The 20,480-nt window shown below is 40.8% G+C and overlaps 1 protein-coding gene across 3 annotated transcripts in view; it reads left to right on the top strand.

Annotated features, from left to right (window-relative positions):
• The window catches only part of PNPLA8 (patatin like phospholipase domain containing 8), a 67,798-nt gene that overhangs the window by 11,609 nt on the left and 35,709 nt on the right, over positions 1–20,480 (top strand). For all 3 annotated transcript variants that reach the window (XM_038407411.2, XM_043494908.1, XM_043494906.1), the window contains exons 5-6: positions 643–737; positions 5,237–5,408. In XM_038407411.2, coding sequence (XP_038263339.1) covers positions 643–737; positions 5,237–5,408 — 267 coding nt within the window. The remainder of the gene's footprint in view (positions 1–642; positions 738–5,236; positions 5,409–20,480) is intronic.

Genomic DNA, 20,480 nt, shown 5'->3' with positions numbered 1-20,480 from the left:
ATTTTTTATGGTATGGTTTCTAAAACAATAGAAAATTTGCAAACTTAATTTTATTTGGTGTCTTAAGGCAAATCTGCAAAATTCTTCAACTTTTAAAGTAAAATTAAAATGCATTTTCTTACGTAATCAAAATATAAAATCAGTTTTATGGTACCCATTTGTGTTTCAACTGATATAATAATTCCTGTTCTTTGGTTTCAAGATACTGAAAGTTAGAGATGGAGAAGTCATATTAGATTATCTGCCTCCCTGTGCAGGATTGCTTCCTACAGGACAGGTTTCTAGACAGGTTTTAAAAAGTGACTAGTCATTTTGAGTACCTTAATTTGGGTGTCTGGTTCGATTTTCAGAATGTACTGAGCACCATGGAGTACATCAGGCTCCTTCAAGGGCTCTTAAGTTAGGCACCCAAAATCATTAGTCACTGGTATTTTAACCTATACCTTTCCCTTTCATATTGCATCCTACTACTCCTCATTATAGTTGTCAAACTACAAAATTCCTTTCTCCTTTTGTATTTAAAACCTTGTAGACTTATTGTGTCCTGTCTTAGTTGTTGCTTATTCAAACTGTATACGTTTAGCTCCGCGTAAGGCGTAACCAAACCACCATTCTCTGTGATGTTCCTTTAATATGTTTCAGGGGTTTAGTAGCACTTCAGACTTTACATAAACTAGAAGAACTTACTGGAAAGCCCGTTCATGAACTTTTTGACTACGTTTGTGGTGTAAGCACAGGTAATTAGTATTCACATTATGGATTTTTATGTGATAAACTTAATACAAGTAAAAATATGAAAAAAATCTTGTTTTTGAAAAATCTTTTTTTCCCCAGGAAAACAACTCCATCTTTATAAATGTAAGGCAGTTCTTTTGTTGGGGAATGTTTTGTTTTTTTGGTAACTGGATGCAACTTTGAGAAGTTTGCTTTTGTATTTGCAGCATAATTTAAGACCTAAGTTAAATGGCTATAATTTTTTTTGTCAAGTAGAAATGTTGGTGACTCAAAGAATGCTTGTTTATTACCACGCGATTTCCATCTAATTTTATGTTGAGCCGTCAAACTGAGAGGAATTTATTTTTGAAGAAAGTGCTCTTTAACACCTAGCTATCAAGATATTTGATGTTCCATAAAAACTGACAAGGAATATTGCAGGTTTTGAGCAATACCATAAATGGTCTATAGAAAAACAAATGTAACAGATGCAATAATATTAATGTTATTTTATGTACACCTTCTTTGATATTTAGCAGGTTTCCTGAGTCTTGCTGTTTTGGGAGGGGGATTGAAATCCACTATCTCTTTAGCATTACATTCCTAGATGCTTAATCGACACATAACTTTATTGATGTGATTCATAATTGTTATAAGGTGTGAGTGACTAAAAATGGGCACCTTAGTATAGAAGAGAGAAGTGGTAAAGCTTGTCATGAATATATTAATATGTTAGCACTGTATGTATTATGATCACATGTACATATTATTACCATGGCTTGATGTTCTTTTTAAACATGCTATTTCTTTAAAAGTGAGTGTCATAGTAAATATACTTGTAATCTGGGTCTTTTTTTAAAATAGTGTTTTAATTTTAGCTGTTTGTCTCCACATGTCCAGGGAAAAGCCTTGCTACTTGCCGAGATTCTTTCCTGTATATCAGGGGCTTTAGGCAGCAGATGTCCAAAGTGCCTGAAGACAAGGCTGAAGATGTGCAATGAATTTGAGGCCGGGGAGGGGAAGCAGATGTGCTCCTCTTCTAAGATCTGACAGCTTGTGGGAGGGGGCAGATAAGCAGTTTCCGCTGCAAAAGAGAGAACCATAACAGGGTGCACAACAATTACAGAGAAGTGCTGAGCTCCTATTCTTCCTCTTGTCCCATACCAATCTGCTGTTGTCCTGGCCTGCTTGTCACTACTCATCTTCTGCAACCATTTGATCTGCCACCTACTTGAAGAGGATACAACACCTATGTTTCATTCCACCCCTTGTCTTTTCTTCCCTCATAGAATTGGTTTTCCATCAACCAGCCTCTTGATCTCCCCTTTAGTGGTCTCCACCATAATCATCTCATTCTCGGGAGGTGGTATTTCTTGCCTAAGCTGCCATGTTCTGTAGGGTGGGCACCAAAGCTTCTTTGACCATCCATGCTGTACATCTTAAGCTACTGTTCAAACAGCAGTGTGTTATTTTCAGGAGCTCCTACTACTACCCCATGTGTTGATTTAGAAAAAACCTCAAGAGCTGGGCTGATGCTTCTTCCTAGAAAAGAGAAAAGGTTCCAAACCATCTTTAGTATAACAGTGTTGTTGTTTATTTTTAAAAGGCCCAAACTGACCAATTAATCACCCTGGTGTTCACTTTTCAAAAAGTAATGTCAAGTCAGTAACAATATAATACTATTAAGGCTGATGTAGGTTACAACACAATACAGCTTAGGTTACAAAACAGTACACTTCACTTTAGAAATTTAAGTACCTCATTTCTCCTGCTCTGTATATCTCTTCCAATGTAATCTGTTCCCAAAATACATTAGCAGGCATCACAACTTGAAATATTGCAGTTTGACTTTCCATGAGGAATTACTGAGTTGAATCATAAATACTAGAGAGAACTTTCAGATCTAATAGGCAATTTCAAGTAAAGGCTGTTTATTCATGTCTGACTACTGGTGACATCATAGCATAATTTTTGGAAGCCTTCTTAATCCATCCCTAATTTCACACACTCAGCTGACCTCCCATTTGGTGTTTGTAATGACCAGATGATTGGAGCCTTCCTCTCTTATTTTGTAAACAAAGACCATTGTTCCCATTACTTCTTTCAGACAGCATATAGCTCCAATTTTTGCTTTAAGTTCCCAGTTACAAGGGTGATGTCTTTGCTTGGTGTTTGTCTCTTCAAACCATGTGGAGAACTTATGAATTGTGTCATCAGCTGCTGCTATTGGGTCATAATACTGTATGATCAACATATTAACTGGCTTAGTTCAAAGGCGAATTATAATGAGTCAATTGTTGATGGGTTCTATCGAAGCACACACTTGGATGTCTCCTTGGATAAGATAAATAAATATAATTCCATTATCTGTTGATTTCTTGGATCCTGTAGAGTATGTGAAATGACCTCTACCATTTATCATCCTGAAATGACCTCTACCATTCATCATAGCTTTGAGGTTCCACATACAGCTATCTTACATCTTTCCAAACTTTGGTCACAATAATGATCCTCCGTTCATATATACTTTACTCTGATTAGTTTATGAAAGTTCAGGTCATTCTTTACCTTGGAGCAAATATCAGGCACTATTTCCTGAAGGATTTGGTATATCACCATAACTGCAAGCAGTACTCTTATATGGTCAGAACCTCTTTCCCAGTGTAATTTATCATGCCTTCTGGCCTGTGTGTGTGTGTGTGGGGGGGGGTGTTCCTCACCATCCAGCACCACACATGGATCATGTTACCTTTCTTCTCCCGTGATAGTTCTTGTGAGAGGAAAATATAAAAGGTGGTTTGCCATTGCCTTGCCTCGGGTTTGTGGCTGCACTGGTTAAGTCATAATTGAATACTTCTGCCTTTTGATGGCATTTCCTCCATCAGCTGTTGCACTACACTCCCCATGTGTTTGTCCGTCCAAAGCCATTGGTGCTTCCTGAGACTTTGGCCAGACGCAGGTGGTACCATCTACTGCCATTATGATAGCAGGCTACAATACAGCCTGACCTGACCAGGCAGTATGGATAATATTAATTTGTGACTGCAGGATTTTTCCCTATTACATATTTTCTATTACTCTGAGAAGTCTAGCTTTTAAATGACTACTAATTAGACACTTCCTAATAAATATGTTATGTCTAGGACTCTTTTTTGGGGGGAATATTGAGCCTAAATTTTCTTTTACCCAATTTAATCTAATTACTCCTAATTTGTACCTTTGTCTCTCCTTAACAATTTTTCTCCCTCACCAGCATTGAAACTCTTCAGATATTACTAAATTCTCTCCCCACTATCTTAATTGTCTACTGGTCAAATTAAAATCTGTCTCGTGATTTTTTTTTTTTTATAAAGGGAAATTAACATCCTGTCCCTGATACTGTACCTCTACTTTTTTGGGGGAGGATGGAGGTGGGAGGAGAGGTTCAGTCATAATATCACATTGCCAGTCCATATCTAATCTGTGGTCCTGCTGTTCTTTATATATATATAATATGCATTTTTTGGCATTACTGCTGTCCAAATACTTCCCCTTTTTTTTTGAATATCTGTAGTTTTACATTATTTTTCCTAAACAGCACCAATTTGAATCTAATTTTATTTTATACCCAGATTCCTAACGTCTATACAGCGTATAGATTATTTGTCCTCACCCACATTTGCAGTATCATCTGGTTTACTATAGTATAAACTCTGCATCTAAGTAGAGCTCAGCTTCACTTCAATGCATCTATGCTTTTCTTTTGTGCTAGCTGCAAAGTGACTCTAGAACAATAATTCCATTTGTCATAGATGCTGGCCCTGCCCTTAAAGCCACTGCTGTGATGCACATGTGAGCCCTGTCTCAAGTCCATTCAGTGGTATTCTGCAAGCATGCTCTTCAAATACCATTGAACCTTTTTTCTCAGCAGTTCAGGGTCAGGCTATTTTGATACACACTACATGACACTATGAATGAATGGCTAACTATAAATCAGTTGCAAATAAATATATTACAAAGCTTTTAATTTTTCAGAGCTTTCCTGGAATCTTTACATATTTATTTAATATCTGTACTGAACTGATGAGTTTGTCAGACATTCTATATGTAAAGAGTGAAAAATAAACATCATGATTTTATTTTAGGCCGTTACCTATAGCCTAGACTTCATATTACATACATGCATACATATTAGGTTGCCTTCTCAAATCAAAAAGGGACTTAACTTGTTATAAATATCATATTAATTTTATGTAATTTTTTGCAATAATAAATTACAGTATATTTTATTCTTTGACAAAACTTTCCGTAATTTTATTGCTGAAAGTAAAAGCTGTCTCTAGTTATGTCCCTCCAAACAAATCGATATACCCTTTGAACAAAAAAAGAGCCTGTGGCAAAAATGTCAGTTGATCATACCTTTTAAAGGAAAATATTATTATATGTGAATTACCATGGCTTCTGAAACTTATATTAAAATAAGTAATACAGCATCATTGTGTCATCCCAAGTTACATTGCAAATTTTATTTTATTTTTTTCAGGTGCTATTTTAGCATTTATGTTGGGATTGTTTCATATCCCTCTGGATGAATGTGAGGAACTGTATCACAAATTAGGATCAGATGTGTTTAAGCAGAATGTCATTGTTGGGACAATGAAAATGAGTTGGAACCATGCATTTTATGACAGTGATATCTGGGAAAAGATGCTCAAGTAAGTTAAAATGGACTTTAAATCATTTTTGAAAATATGTGGTCTCGTTGATGCTTTCATTGTAAGCAAAAGTTTAAAAACACAGCTCTAAAAGGGTAGATACATTATACCAATATCTTTCGAAATAGCTGATTGTTTCCATTTAGCCCAAGTATCTGAAAGCATTTAATGCAATCATTCTTCTGTTTCCAGGGAATAAAATGAGCTGTGATGTACAGCTTTCTGATTTTTATGCCCATATACTTTCCAACTTTGCTCATTCTGACTCATTATGTGTCTGCTACAAATATTGCTAGCCACATGCTGTGAATTTTCCCCGAGGAAAAGTGCTAAAAGTGAAATAGGCTATGTCAAGCACCCTGCCCCCTATTTTAAATGCTACATTATGAATCTTCCTATCCATTGCCTTTTTCTTTGAAAAGGAAGAAATCCACAAAAAGATACTGTGATGAAAAGATGTACCTGTTGCTGTGTAAAATCTGTCTATAAAGCGAGGAGCAGTTAGTTTTCTGTGTGTGTAATAACAGATAAGTTAGGAAATCCATTTGATGAAGAAATGCATTTAGTGTTTTTATATATTGATGTCAGGAGGTTTTTTTATTAAATTGCTTCATTCATATTTAAAATAGTTTTAGTATTCATAATTCATTGTATATTTAGAGTGGCTTGCTTTTTTGGAAATAGGTTTTCTTAACTTTACTATGTAAACATTATGGAGGAAAGTTGTTTAAATTTTAAACTTTTGGGCTCTTAAGAGTGAGACACAAATAACATAACATTGATTATCTATCAAACAATAATGGCAAGCTTCCATATGTAGACTTGCCAATACGTTTTAATTCTGATTTTTCAATACCATTCTGTTTTGTTCCTTGTCTCTTTTGAGCAGCTTTTATGTCAGCACCTGAGGTTGATTATTACAATATTATCTTCCAGTATTTACTGGTGAAAGCATTGAGTATTTGTTTAGAGGACATTCTAAAACTGAGATGGACTAGACTTCCTTATTCATTACCAGAAAGGATCACATTCACTGGCTGCTAACTCTCTCTCCCGCAATGATAACATTTCCTTGTAGAAAACTCAGCATTACATCTGTGTTAAGACAGTTAAGTATTTGTGAGTCAAGTTTCTGTCAAGCAAGCATCTATAGATGGTAGGGTCTACACAAGGTTGGCTGACACATTTGCTTACCTCAAAAAATTGATGCTCTGGACCCTATCTGTGCTACCAAATAGTATCTACTAACTGCAAGTTTGCAACTGTACATAAAGTAGAAGCAACTTGCTATCCAAACTCAGTAGTATAATGGAGAATTTGCCACGTCTTACTATTCTGGGAAGTCCGTCTTCCCCACTGTTGCTTTGAAAGCCACACAATATTGAAGGTCGCATCTATTAGTAGAAAACTATACCTGAATTGCCTCAGTATCCGGAAGAAGATCGGGGACATAGTTTAATCCTTGAAAACAAATGCTGTTTTAACTCCACATTCAATATTTTAAAGAGATGAAAATGTGGAGCAAACATTTTACAATAACTTCTTTCTTCCCCAGCCTTGCCTAAAGTGAAAAATATATGCATCTTCAGGGTTGGCCTTGAATTGGCATAAGATGCCTATTCTGAGTGACAAAGTGTTACAGGTCCAGTCTCTCACCAGCTTGTGATTTTTCTGTGGCTTTAGTGGTCCAATTCCTGCATATTTTCAGGTTTAGACAAGATGGAGTCAAGTGACTTGACCCACCTCGGGCTGGAGTATAGGATCACTGCAACAGCTTTACCCAAGTGGCACATTCTGCATGGAAAGATATCACTAAGAGCTCTTATTTAAGTGATTGCCCATGTGCATTCCACTCTTAGTGTAGGCCCTGGTCTACACTACAAGTTTAGGTCAAATTTAGCAGCGTTAGATCGATTTTTAACCCTGGACCCATCCACACAACAAAGCGATTTTTGTCAACTTAATGGGCTCTTAAAATAGATATCTGTACTCCTCCCTGATGAGGGGATTAGCGCTGAAATCTACATCGCTGGGTCGGATTTGGGTTGGTGTGCATGCAATTCGACGGTATTGGCCTCTGGGAGCTATCCCACAGTACTCCATTGTGACCGCTCTGGACAGCACTCTCAGCTCAGATGCACTGGCCAGGTAGACAGGAAAAGCCCCGCAAACTTTTGAATTTCATTTCCTGTTTGGCCATCAGCAGAGGTGACCGTGGAGTTTCAGAATCGCAAAAGAGCTCCAGCATGGACCAAATGGGAGGTACTGGATCTGAACACTGTATGGGGAGATGAATCTGTTGTATCAGAACTCTGTTCCAAAAGACGAAATGCCAAAATATTTGAAAAACTCTCCAAGGGCATGAAGGACAGAGGCTATCACAGGGACCCGCAGCAGTGCCGCATGAAACCTAAGGAGCTTAGGCAAGCCTACCAAAAAACCCAAGAGGCAAACGCCCACTCGGGGTCAGAGCCCCAGACATGCCACTTCTATGATGCGCTTCATGCAATTCTAGGGGATGCCCCACCACTGCCCCACCCCTGTACATGGACTCCTGCAAGGGGGGAGTCTCACGCAACAGAGATGAGGATTTTGGGGATGAGGAATATAGCGCACACCATGCAAGCGGAGAAACCGTTCTCCCCGACAGCCAGGAACTGTCACCCTGGATCCAATACCCTCCCAACCCGGGCTCCTGGACCTTGAAGGTTGGAGAAGGCAGCTCTGGTGAGTGTACCTTTCTAAATATAATACACGGTTTAAAAGCAAGCCTGTTTAATGATTAATTTGTCCAGAAGACTTGGGATGCATTCGTGGCCAGTACAGCTACTGGAAAAGTCTGTTAACGTGTCTGGGGATGGGGCGGAAGTCCTCCAGGGACATCTCAATGAAGCTGTCCTGGAGGTACTCCCAAAGCCTTTTCAAAAGGTTTCTGGGGAGGGCAGCCTTATTGCGTCCTCCATGGCAGGCCAGTAGCACGTAGTCTGGAATCATTGCATAAGAAAGCATGGCAGTGTGTGGTCCCGGTGTTTGCTGGCATTCAAGCAAAATCCATTCTTTATCACTCTGTTATCCTCAGTAGAGTGATTATTATTCATGGTCACCTGGTTGAAATAGGGGAATTTTATTAAGGGGATATCAGAGGTGGCCGTTCCTGCTGGGCTGTTTGCCTGTGGCTGAAAAGAAATCATCCCTGCTGTTAGCCACGTGGTGGGGGAAGGGGTGAAGTGATCATCCCAGAGAATTGGGTGGGGAGGGGGACGGTTAGTTGGGTTTGTGGTACACATGAAAACATCAGCCCCTCCCTTTAAATGGCCAATGTGTCTTTTTCAATTTTAATCTCCCTTTTTTTCCTCCTGCAGCTGCAAATGTTTCAACGCTGTGACTAGCATCTCCTTCCCAGAGGCTAGCGCAGATAAGAAGGCGAAAAAACTGCACTCGCGATTAAATGTTCTCTGAGCTCATGCAGTCCACCCAAACTGAAAGAATCCAGCAGAATGTGTGGAGGCAGACAATGGCAGAGTCCAGGAAACCACAAAATGAATGCGAGGACAGGAGGCTGGAGCAACAGGAGAGGTGGCAGCAGCATGATGAAAGGAGGCAGGATGCAATGCTGAGGCTACTGGAGGATCAAACTGATATACTCCGGCGTGTGATTGAGGTGCAGGGAAGGCGCAGACCGCCACTGCAGCTCCTGTGTAACAAACCGCCCTCCTTCCCAAGTTCTATAGCCTCCTCACCCAGACGCCCAAGAACGTCGGGGGGAGGCGCTCCGGGCACCCATCCACTCCACCCCAGAGGACTGCCCAAGCAACAGAAGGTTGACATTCAATAAGTTTTGAAGTGCAGTGTGGCCTTGTCCTTCCCTCCTCCACCACCTCACCCGGTACTTCCATCCTCCCCCACCGCTTCCAGGCTACCTTGGAGGTTATCCCCCTATTTGTGTGACGAATTAATAAAGAATGCATGAATTTGAAACAAAAATGACTTTATTGCCTCTGCAAGCGGTGATTGAAGGGGGGAGGGCGGTTGGCTCACAGGGAAGTAGAGTGAACCAAGGGAAAAGATTTTCATGAAGGAGAAACAAACAAAACTGTCACACTGTAGCCTGGTCAGCCATTAAACTGGTTTCCAAAGCTTCTCTGATGCGCATTGCGCCCTGCTGTGCTCTTCTAACTGCTTCATATCCAGCAGCCAGGCGATTTGTCTCAACTTCCCATCCCGCCATAAACATCTCCCCCTTACTCTTTCAGAGATTGTGGAGCGCACAGCAAGCAGTAATAACAATGGGAATATTGGTTTCGCTGAGGTCTGAGTCAGTAAACTGCGCCAGCGCGCTTTTAAACATCCAAATGCACATTCTACCACCATTCTGCACTTGCTCAGCCTATAGTTGAACTTCTCCTTAGTACTGTCCAGGCTGCCTGTGTACAGCTTCATGAGTCATGGAATTAAGGTGTAGGCTGGGTCCCCAAGGATAACTATAGGCATTTCAATATCCCCAACAGTTACTTTCTGGTCTGCGAAGTAAGTCCCTTCCTGCAGCTTTTGAAACAGACCAGAGTTCCTGAAGATGCAAGCATCATGTACCTTTCCTGGCCATCCCACTTTGATGTTGGTGAAACGTCCCTTGTGATCCACCAGTGCTTGCAGCACTATTGAAAAGTACCCCTTTCGGTTTATGTACTCGCTGGCTTGGTGGTCCGGTCCCAAGATAGCGATATGCGTTCCGTCTATCGCCCCATCACAGTTGCAGCAAAGCCATCCACTATGACCTGCACATTTCCCAGAGTCACTACCCTTGATAGCAGCAGCTCAATGATTGCGTTGGCTACTTGGATCACAGCAGCACCCACAGTAGATTTGCCCACTCCAAATTGATTCCCGACTGACCAGTAGCTGTCTGGCATTGCAAGCTTCCAGAGGGCTATCGCCAGTCGCTTGTGAGCTGAGGGCTGCTCTCATCTTGGTATTCTTGAGCTTCAGGGCAGGAGAAAGCAAGTCACAAAGTTCCAGGAAAGTGCCCTTATGCATGCAGAAGTTTTGCAGCCACTGGGAATCGTCCCAGAACCACAACACTGTGTGGTCCCACCAGTCTGTGCTTGTTTCCTGGGCCCAGAATCAGTGTTCCATGGCATGAGCCTGCTCCATTGCCACCAGGATGGTCAAATTTGCCAGGGCCTGTGCTTTGAGACGACTCTGTCCACATCCTCCTCACTCTCGTCACTGCGCTGCAATCGCCTCCTCGCCTGCTTTTGCAGGTTCCGGTTCCGCATATACAGCATGATAATGCGGGAGGTCTTTACAATGCTTATAACTGCCATGGTGATCTGAGCGGGCTCCATGCTTGCCACGGTATGGCGTCTGCAGGAGAGCAGGGATGCAGGGGAAGCAGTGGTTGGATGACCAGTTTTGCAGACCTACTGCACTGTCTGCTACCAGTACACAATAGCCAAGTGGGCTGCACGCGTGCCGTGGTATAACAAGACAAACGCAGCCAAACAGAGTTTCAGCGGAAGCGGCCCTGCGAGACCACCAGGAGAGCAGAGTGCCAGCGGAAGCGGTAGATGACAACAGTCATATAGAGGACCTGCAAGGTGGATTCAGGAGAGCAGAGGTGCAGCGGAAGCAGTGTATGATAACGACAGTTAGCAGTCCTACTGCACCATCTGCTGAAAGCAGTGTGGCACCTGTGCAGGGGAAAAAAGCGCAAAACGATTATCTGCCGTTGCTTTCACAGAGGGAGGGGCGAGTGATGATGTACCCAAAACCACCTGCAACAATGTTTTTGCCCCATCAGGCATTGGGAGCTTAACCCAGAATGGGCAGCGGAGTCTGCGGGAACTGTGGGATAGCTACCCACAGTGCAAAACTCCGAAAGTCGATGCTAGTCTCGGTACTGTGGACGCAGTCCACCAACTTAATGCGCTTAGTGCATTAGTGTGGGGACACCCACAATCAACTGTATAAAATTGCCTTCTAAAAAATCGACTTCTATAAATTCGACCTAATTTCATAGTGTAGACCTACCCTTATTGTGCATGCACAGTTGCCAGAAGTTTTCCCTCAGTAGCACCCATTGGGGTGGCTTGAGTGCCCTGTGCTGCTACATACTGCTGGCATTGGTATAAAGAGCCCAGCCAACCTTAAGCCCTCTCAGTTCCTTCTTACCACCTGTGATGGTCACTGGAACTGTTCTTGCATTTGCAAGTTCTCTGTGGACTATGTTTTTGTATTATAAATAGAATTGTTCAGGTTATTTAGTATTTATCATATTTCTTTTTTTTTTTTTTTACCATCTCAGAGTTTCCGTCGTGGTGGTATCTGCTGCCAATGAGAGGGAAAGGCAGAGACATTAGGACACAACCCCCCCAAAATCAAAAGACTCGAAGATAGACCTGTTTGATAGGAAAGTTATTCTTCTGTGGTGCTAAGCTCTATGGATTAAAAGACTTGTGGGCAACATTAAAGTCCCCTGGGTGGTACACCCCAGCCCCTTCTGGGAAGCACTTCAGGCCTTAGCAACTTCTCTGGTATTCTATTCCAGTTGTTGGAAAGGACCTGTAGAGAAAGAAAGTTATAGCCTAGACCACCTCTTCCTTCGACCTCTGTTTCAGTGCCTGTCCCACCTACACATCCAAGGGTTCTAAGCAGGTGTTTGGATGGCATGCTCAAGGATTCCCTACCAGTTCCCAGGATGCCAGACCCCATTTTTCCTTTGTCCCATTTTCTCAGTGCTTGGTCCCATTTCACCATGGGCTGTTGGGTGTTGAGTACTGTAGAAGTGGGATATACCCTCCAGTTTCTCTCTATTCCTCCCTGCCTCTCTGTCCCTCTTTCTCTCACAAAGAACTTCTGGTCCAGGATGTTCAATCTTTCCTTCAGATGGAAGCCATAGGGGAGGTTCCTCAGAATTTAAGAGGGAAGGGTTTCTACTCCCATTATTTCTAATCCCAAAAGCCAAGGGAGATCTCGGGTCTATTTTAGATCTGCATCATATCAATAGCTATCTCAAAAAGATAACGTTTTGCATGGTCATCCTGGCATCCATTATTCCCTCTCTGGAGACTGGTACACTCACCTTGGTTTAAGAGATGCCTACTTTCACAAAAAGTTCCTCAAATTCATAGTGAAGCACTTGCATTACCTGATCACAATGCTTCAGTTTGGCTTACCTGCAGCTCTTCAGGTGTTCACAGAATTTGACCATTGTAGCATCATTCCTCAGGAGACAAGAAGTGCAGATCAACCCTTACTTGGACAACTGGCTAGTCAAGGACTGGTCTAAAGCTCAGATTATATCCAGTGTTGATCTTATTCAATCAGCCTTCAAGGCCTTAGGACTACTGATCAATGCAGCCAAGTCTATCATTTGCTTGTAGGGGCTGTGTTGGACTCTATCCAGGTTAGAGCTTTTCTCCCAGAGTCCATATTCCAAGCTATTTGATCTCTCATGACCAACCTCAAGATTCATCCAATCACAGTGGTCTGAAACTGTATGAGACTTGTAAGGCCCATGGACTTGTACGCATATGTAGGAAAACATATGAGGCCACACATCAAATTCCTTCAGAGGTGACTGGATTCGGTGTGCTTACCAGTCATCTGTACTTGGACACTGGGCTAACGGTACCTTTGCAGGTTCTAATTTTGCTGAATTGGTGGTTGAATCCTCTCAGCATTTGTGTGGGTGTTCCCTTCCTCCACCCTCAGCCATCAATGACTCTAGTTTCAGATATTTCGGCTCTAGGGTGGGGAGCTCACCTGAGGCCCTCTGAACTCTGGATCTTTGGTTCTCAATGGAGCTTGCTCTTCATTTCAATGTCAGAGACCTCAGGGTGATTCATCTTTCCTGTCAGGGTTTCCTAACTCTCATCGGGGGGAGAAACCTGTTTTGTCCAAAAAGATAACATGGCAGCAATGTTTTACCTCCTCAGGAAGGGAGAAGCTCAATCATCCATTTTGTGTAAGAAAGAAACTCACCTGTGGGAATTTTGTATAGCCCATTCAATCCGCCTTGAGGCCTCAGACCTTTCGGGGGCACAGAACCAGGATGGATAAAAATCAATGATTTTTTTTAATTAAAATCAGCTTTTTTTGATAAAATGCTTTTTGAGGAAAAAGCCTATCTAAAGATGGTTTTAATGAAGATACATTATAGCTCAAAGATATCTCATCATGGAATAGGGATTATCAATTCTAATTCTATAGTAATGAGACGATATATTCAGGTAAAGTTTTAAGAAAAGTTTTGTAAATGAGTTTCAATAGTTCATGGATTAGAGACCCAATCTTACGGGGTTCCAGGGGCTTCTGTATGGATTATTTAGATTAATTTTTCTATCTACCCAATGGGACTCAGTGCTCAGTCTAGAAGATACCATCAGAGATGCTTAGTTTTGCAGTTCTCAGACTGTGGATTTGTGTCTCCTGACATAACATGCTTGTTAACAGCAAAAATGTTTTTAAATAAATAAATTTAATACATAGAGGTGAGAAATAACAGACCTCAACCCTATTGTCCCTCTGCGAATTCGTGTACCCAGAGTCAATCCCTTATCTCTCTCTAAAAGTGCAAAGTTTCAAAAAGTTGAATGAATAGAAGATTGTTGTCAAACCAGAGTCTCGCTGCTGCATTCGTCCATCGAGCAAAAACTCAACTATCTGCTGCACCTGAAATAGTACAAACTTAGCAGTTTTCCTCGATAAGTGTTTACCTGGCAGCAATATCAGCTTTCTGCCCTCACATGGATAACTGTTCTGTTTTTTCTAATGACATGACAATTAGATTCCTTAAAGGCCTGGAAAGATTTTACCTTCAACAAAGGGAGCCCATTTCCCCTTGGGACTTGAACTTAGTTTGGTCTAAACTTATGGGATCCTCTAGCAATGTGCTCCTTATCATACCTTTCCTGGAATGTGGTTTTCCTAATTGCTATCACTTCTGCCAGAAGGGTCTCCGAACTGCACATCATCACATCCAAACTACTGTGCAGTATTCTTTTAAGATAAGATGTATTTACACCCTCTTTCGAGGTTTCTCTTTAAGGTAGTTTCAGATTTTCATATCAATCAATACATTTACTTGCTTGTATTTTATGCAAAACCATATGCAAATAGGGTTGAGCAATGGCTATGCATACTGGATGTTAAACAAGCACTATTCTACATAGAACAAACTGTTTTGGCAGTCCACCCAACTTTTCATGGTCATAGCAGACAGAAAGAAAAGTCTCCACACAGAGGATTTAATCTTGGATAACTTCTTGTATCCTTTTGTATATGATCTTGCAGGTCTCTCTCCTTCAGGCAAGCCGACTAACCACTTTACAAGATCACAAATATCCTCAATGGGATCCCTAGCACAGATCCCTATCCATTTGCAAAGCAGCAACCTGATCATCTGTGCACACTTTCTTCTCCCATTATGCCACCATTCAGTATTCAAGAGATGATGCCAAATTTGCTCAAACTATAGAGCAGTCTTTGTGTACATGAACTCCAGTCCCTCTACCTGTTTAACTGCTCAGGAGTCACCAAGAGTGGAATGAACATGTGCAATCACTCGAAGAAAAAACAGTTACAACGGACCCTCGCTAGAGCGCACATTGCTATAACACGGAACATGGTGCGGTCGCGGTGATGGATCCCAAATTTAAATGTTTAAATTCGGATCCATGGTAACGCGGTCCCCACGTTAATGCAGTACCGTGCATGGATCCTGAACCCCACGTTCTAGCAAGGGTCCGGTGTACTAACCTTTTGTAACTTGTTCTTCAAGATGTATTGCACATGCCCCCATTCCACAAGCTGCCCTCCTACCCCTCTGCATCAGAGTTTCCAGAAGGAAGGAACTGAGGAGACTGGGGGTCAACTGGACCCTTTGTGTCAATGCCGGCAGCAGAGGTGCTCAAGCCACCCTGACAGGTACCACTGAAGGAAAAGTTTCTGGTGACTGTCTGTGGGGCACACACACGCTAATAGTGGAATGGACATGTGCAGCGCATCTCAAAGAACAACAATTACAGAAAGTTAGTAATCAACCATCTTAAGCAAAATTGAGATAGAGAATCATTCTACTGAAATAGCTAATGAGGGATCTTAATGTAAGAGTCTAACTTCCGATATTGTCAGACGTAACTGAAATACTATATGGGAGTAAACACAGTTAAAAAGCATAATGCAGAAAAGTGTTTCACTGTTGAAGTAGAAGAGGAAAACATGGAGTTGGATAATACCTTCAGCATCACCATTATCCTCAAAACCTAGCCATGATATCATCTTTAGTCATTATTTCAGGCCTCTCAGTAGCTCTTTTTGTCTTTGACATCCTGAAAATGGCGGAAACCAATCTTTGAATATACTATAATATCATACTGTAAAGGCAAAGAGAGGTACTCAATTAAAAAGAAGTTTTGTCCTCCTTTTATTCCATCCACACCTGCAGTGTATGACAAAATTTAATAATTGGAGCTCTTTGTTTTGGATATTCTCCTCCAGACAGCTTTAAACTCTCAAGTCCGCTACGTGGTCTGCAAATGAAGAAACACAATATTAAAAAACAAAACAAAAATCCAATGTAAAATGGTTGAATACAAAGAATGATCTGATAATGGTGACAAGCATCCTTTCAGGAAAAATGCATTCCTATTTAGTTATAGTTTCCCTTTCTGAAAGGAAGATCACAGACCTATTGTGTCCAGATGTCTGAAGATGCTATCCAAGAATGCAGAGAAAGGAGTATGACTCGGAGATCTTTGCCATTTGGTCAGACAACAAAAAAGAAAAAGACGAGAACTTTCTCATGTGCAGTTATCTGATACATTTGTCCAGTCCTATTTAAATCCCATTTATAAAGAAGCAGCATCTAACACAGTCCAGTGCGCATTTTTAAATTTCAAAAATTCTTCCACATCCACCGTTGGTGTTAGATGGTTGAAAAAGAAGGATTGAGCTTCATCTTCCCAATTATGCTCAACAGAATCTTCTCAGGAAAATTGTCCCCCATTTAGGGCAAATGGGTGCAAACCCCTTGGATTGGTGAAAGTCAAAACCAACTTGTCTGGAAATGCTACACACTTTTATGAAAATGAAAATTTACTGCAGCTACAAAGAACGCATGAGGAAGGCAGTGTATAGATTAAGCACTCTAGTACTGTACGCTTTTTGTGATGTGGATAGTGGCAAGGCAATTACTGTCATCTTCATGTTATACATTTTGTCTACAAATTAAACTGAAAATTAAAATCCATGAACATTAATTTAACTGTTGACCTGATCCTACAATGAGATTTTGGAGGGATCAGGGCAGACTCTATGCACGCACAATGTTCCATTGAATTCAGTGGGGTTCCACACAGGTCATGATCCAGCAGCTGGGCCTTAAAATATATACTAAAAAAAATATTATTCATGTTGGATGGCATTTCTCTAAACGCTTCAGTAAGGAAATTAGATTAAGCTCACTTCCAGTCATTGCAGAATATACAGGGCAGTTTAACTTCACATGCCTTGTTGTGCTAATTTGTTCTGTTTAAAATACACAGTCTTCCTTGCTTGAAACCGTAGGGTTTCCAATATAAAATTTGCCCTAGTATATATTGATAAAAACACTTTTTGACACAACAATTCTAATAACAGTAGTAAAGCTAATGTTTTCCCTACAGTTGTGGGGCATGTGGTATAAAACCTACTTGGGAAATTACAACTAATTTTGTTGAACAATAACTTTTTGCTGTAAGTAATATAGATAATTTGCTTCAATATTAATCTTATGCATATTTCTTTGCATTTTAATTGAGCCACCTATTTTGCTTTTCATTTAATTTGATGGCTTCCTATTATAGTATCATTAAGATAATTACATTTATGACATGTAGTTACTTTTACTATTCATTTCCATTTTCTTCCTGCAGAAAGCAAAAGCGACCTTACTTTTCTTTTATGTAAATCGATTTACATAATACCATATTGAGTTTAATCTGCAAGAAAAAATAGGGGTATAGTTTTGTTCCATATTGTTGGATTTTGTACTGAATTGAGTTTGAATGTATGTTTTGTTTTATTTTGTCCTTGAATAGTGAATATATGCAGAAGACTTATCTGGGAGGGAGCAGCAGAGGGGGTTTGACAAACTAGCCAAAATATTGGTACGTTGAGGGGAACTGATTTGTATATGACAGTGATTCTCAACCTATTTACCATTTTGGGCCGCATCCCATACTCTGACAAATGAAACTGAGTGTTGATAAATGTAAAGTAATGCATATTGCAAGGAAAAATGTAACTGCTTCTACACCTTGCAGGTTTCTAATTAACTTTATTACCTCAGGAAAGGGACCTGGTGTCATTGTGGACAACTCGGTGAAGAAGATCTGTGCACAAAAAAAAGCAAACAGGATGTTTGGATGCATAAGAAATAGGATGGATAATAATACAGAAAATATTATGATGCCATTATATGAATCAGTGGTGCAGCCCTAGTGACGAAACTGTATGCAATACAAGTCCCCTCATTTCAGAAATGATAGAGTTTGAGGAGGCTTAGAAAAGCGTGACCTATTATTTATGTCATGGAAAAACTCTTAAAGGAAGAGAGATTGAAAAGATTGGGATTGTTTCCTTTTCAAAGGAGACAAATGAGAGGGGGCATGACAAAAGTATGTAAAATAATGAATAATATAGAGGAGGTAACCCAAAAACAAGAGGACACTCAATGAAATTAAAAGATGGGCTAATTCAAAACTAGTAACAGACAATTGTACCACTGGATGAAAATTCATAGATTCATAGATACTAAGGTCAGAAGGGACCATTCTGATCATCTAGTCCGACCTCCTGCACAGCGCAGGCCACAGAATCTCACCCACCCACTCCCATGAAAAACCTCACCCATGTCTGAGCTATTGAAGTCCTTAAATCATGGTTCAAAGACTTCAAGGAGCAGAGAAGCCTCCCTCAAGTTAACCATGCCCCATGCTACAGAGGAAGGCGAAAAACCTCCAGGGCCTCTCCAATCTGCCCTGGAGGAAAATTCCTTCCCGACCCCAAATATGGCAATCAGCTAAACCCTGAGCATATGGGCAAGATTCACCAGCCAGATACTACAGAAAATTCTTTCCTGGGTAACTCAGATCCCATCCATCTAATATCCCATCTCAGGGGATTTGGCCTATTTACCCTGAAAATTAGACTGTGGAACTCATTGGCATGGGATGTTGTTGAGGCCCTATGCTTAGTAAGATTCAAAAATGAATTGGATACTTACGTGAATGTTAAGAATATCAAGAGTTATAATAAATAATGCTAACAAATTTGTAGTGGATACTGGTGCAACAGTAAACTTTCTCTGCCTGAGTTGGTCTTGAAAAATTACCCAACGTCTACTATCCCAAAGGCTAAGCCTACATTTCCCAAGGGCAGTTCCCTATCCTGAGCCTCGCCCTTGGGAAATGTAGGTACCTCCTCTATGCATCCTTTTACTTGGTCTTCCACTGGTCCTCTACTTGGATCTGCACAATCTAGTCCCTATAAACAAATCAATGAATGCCAACCCCAAATAAACAGTCAACTCCCCCGCTCTACTGGCAACACAAGCACTCCCCTTTAAGCATTGCAGTCTCTCTACAGATTAGCAGTTGGTACACTCCAGCCCTTAAGCATTTTCGTGGAGTGTCCCGTTCCTGGTCCACTGGACACTCAGGGTATTCAGATCTGCTGCTTCCAAAAGATAGTACACTCCAGCTTACTAGTTCCATCTTAGATCAATGCCCCACTTAACACAGAGCACTTACATATGTTTATCATGAAATTAAGTATAAATTTATAGAGATTCAAGTAGTAGCAAGTACAAGTATTGGAAACAAGTGGTTAAATATAAAATAAAATCATAATGTTCACCCTAGAGCCTAGACTGAAATACTGTCATGTATAGTACAGTAATGCTTCCCCAAAATCATTGCAGCGCTTTACAGCCAGGTTTGGCTGTGATCATTTTTCTCTTCATGAGAGACAAATGCTGTCAGCTTGCCTCCTAGGTGAAGAACTCTAGTGTTTCTTTGCTTCCCAAAATATACCAGTCCCATCCTGTGTCTTTTATTCATCAACAGGAACACTTCCAATAGTGTTTGTTTCATGTTGTAGATTTCCTTTCTTGTAGAGTTTCACAATCTCTCATTTTATTCTTTCATGCAAATAGGCATACAATACACGATACCCAACTGACCAGATAGGGAGATAAGTGTCTGCTAACCTTTGTATGAAAGGAGCATGTCTGAGTATGCCCCCTCCTGGTGACCTGCTTTAATGTCAAGACCTTAACATAATTTTTGGTATAGATATGTAACTCCTTAAATATTATCCACCCATATGTTTCTCAATGATTATAATGACCAGTGGGATACCAGCTCTCAGGACAGACCTTACATGCCACCCTTTGATTAACTATTATGTGTATATCTGACCCAGAGGATCCCTGTAAAACCCTATGCACTCCCTGTGCACTCTGCCATTTGGCACCACCTTAATTAGTGGGTCACAGAACCACCTAGTTAGTGACTATGGCAGCACTAGAACTGTCTTTGCAGACTTAGGAAGACAGCACCCCACTGCTTTAAACTTGGGCTGTGTTCAGAAGGTTTTTTTGGTTATCAGGAGGGCTAGAATTTTTTTTATGTACATGAAAGCTTGTATTCTGCAGAAGCTGAGGGAATCTGTCTTGGGCAAGAGCCTACTGTCTATAACTTGTAGATTTTTCAAGCTGTCCCTACAAGAACATCTATTTTAAGGTGTAAATGAATTTTGTAAACTGAGAAGAAAGATTAGAGGTATCTTCTGATACAAAAAAGAAAAGGAGTACTTGTGGCACCTTAGAGACTAACAAATTTATTTGAGCATAAGCTTTCGTGAGCTACAGCTCACTTCATCGGATGCATTCGGTGGAAAATACAGTGGGGAGATTTATATACACATACAGAGAACATGAAACAATGGGTTTTTATCATACACACTGTAAGGAGAGTGATTACTTAAGATGAGCTATTACCAGCAGGAAGGAGGAGGGGAAGGAGGAAA

The sequence above is a fragment of the Dermochelys coriacea genome, chromosome 1, assembly GCF_009764565.3.
Source record: "Dermochelys coriacea isolate rDerCor1 chromosome 1, rDerCor1.pri.v4, whole genome shotgun sequence".
Taxonomy (NCBI): Eukaryota; Metazoa; Chordata; order Testudines; family Dermochelyidae; genus Dermochelys; species Dermochelys coriacea.
Note: the sequence above shows the minus strand (reverse complement) of the source record. Positions and strands in the feature narration are given on the sequence as shown.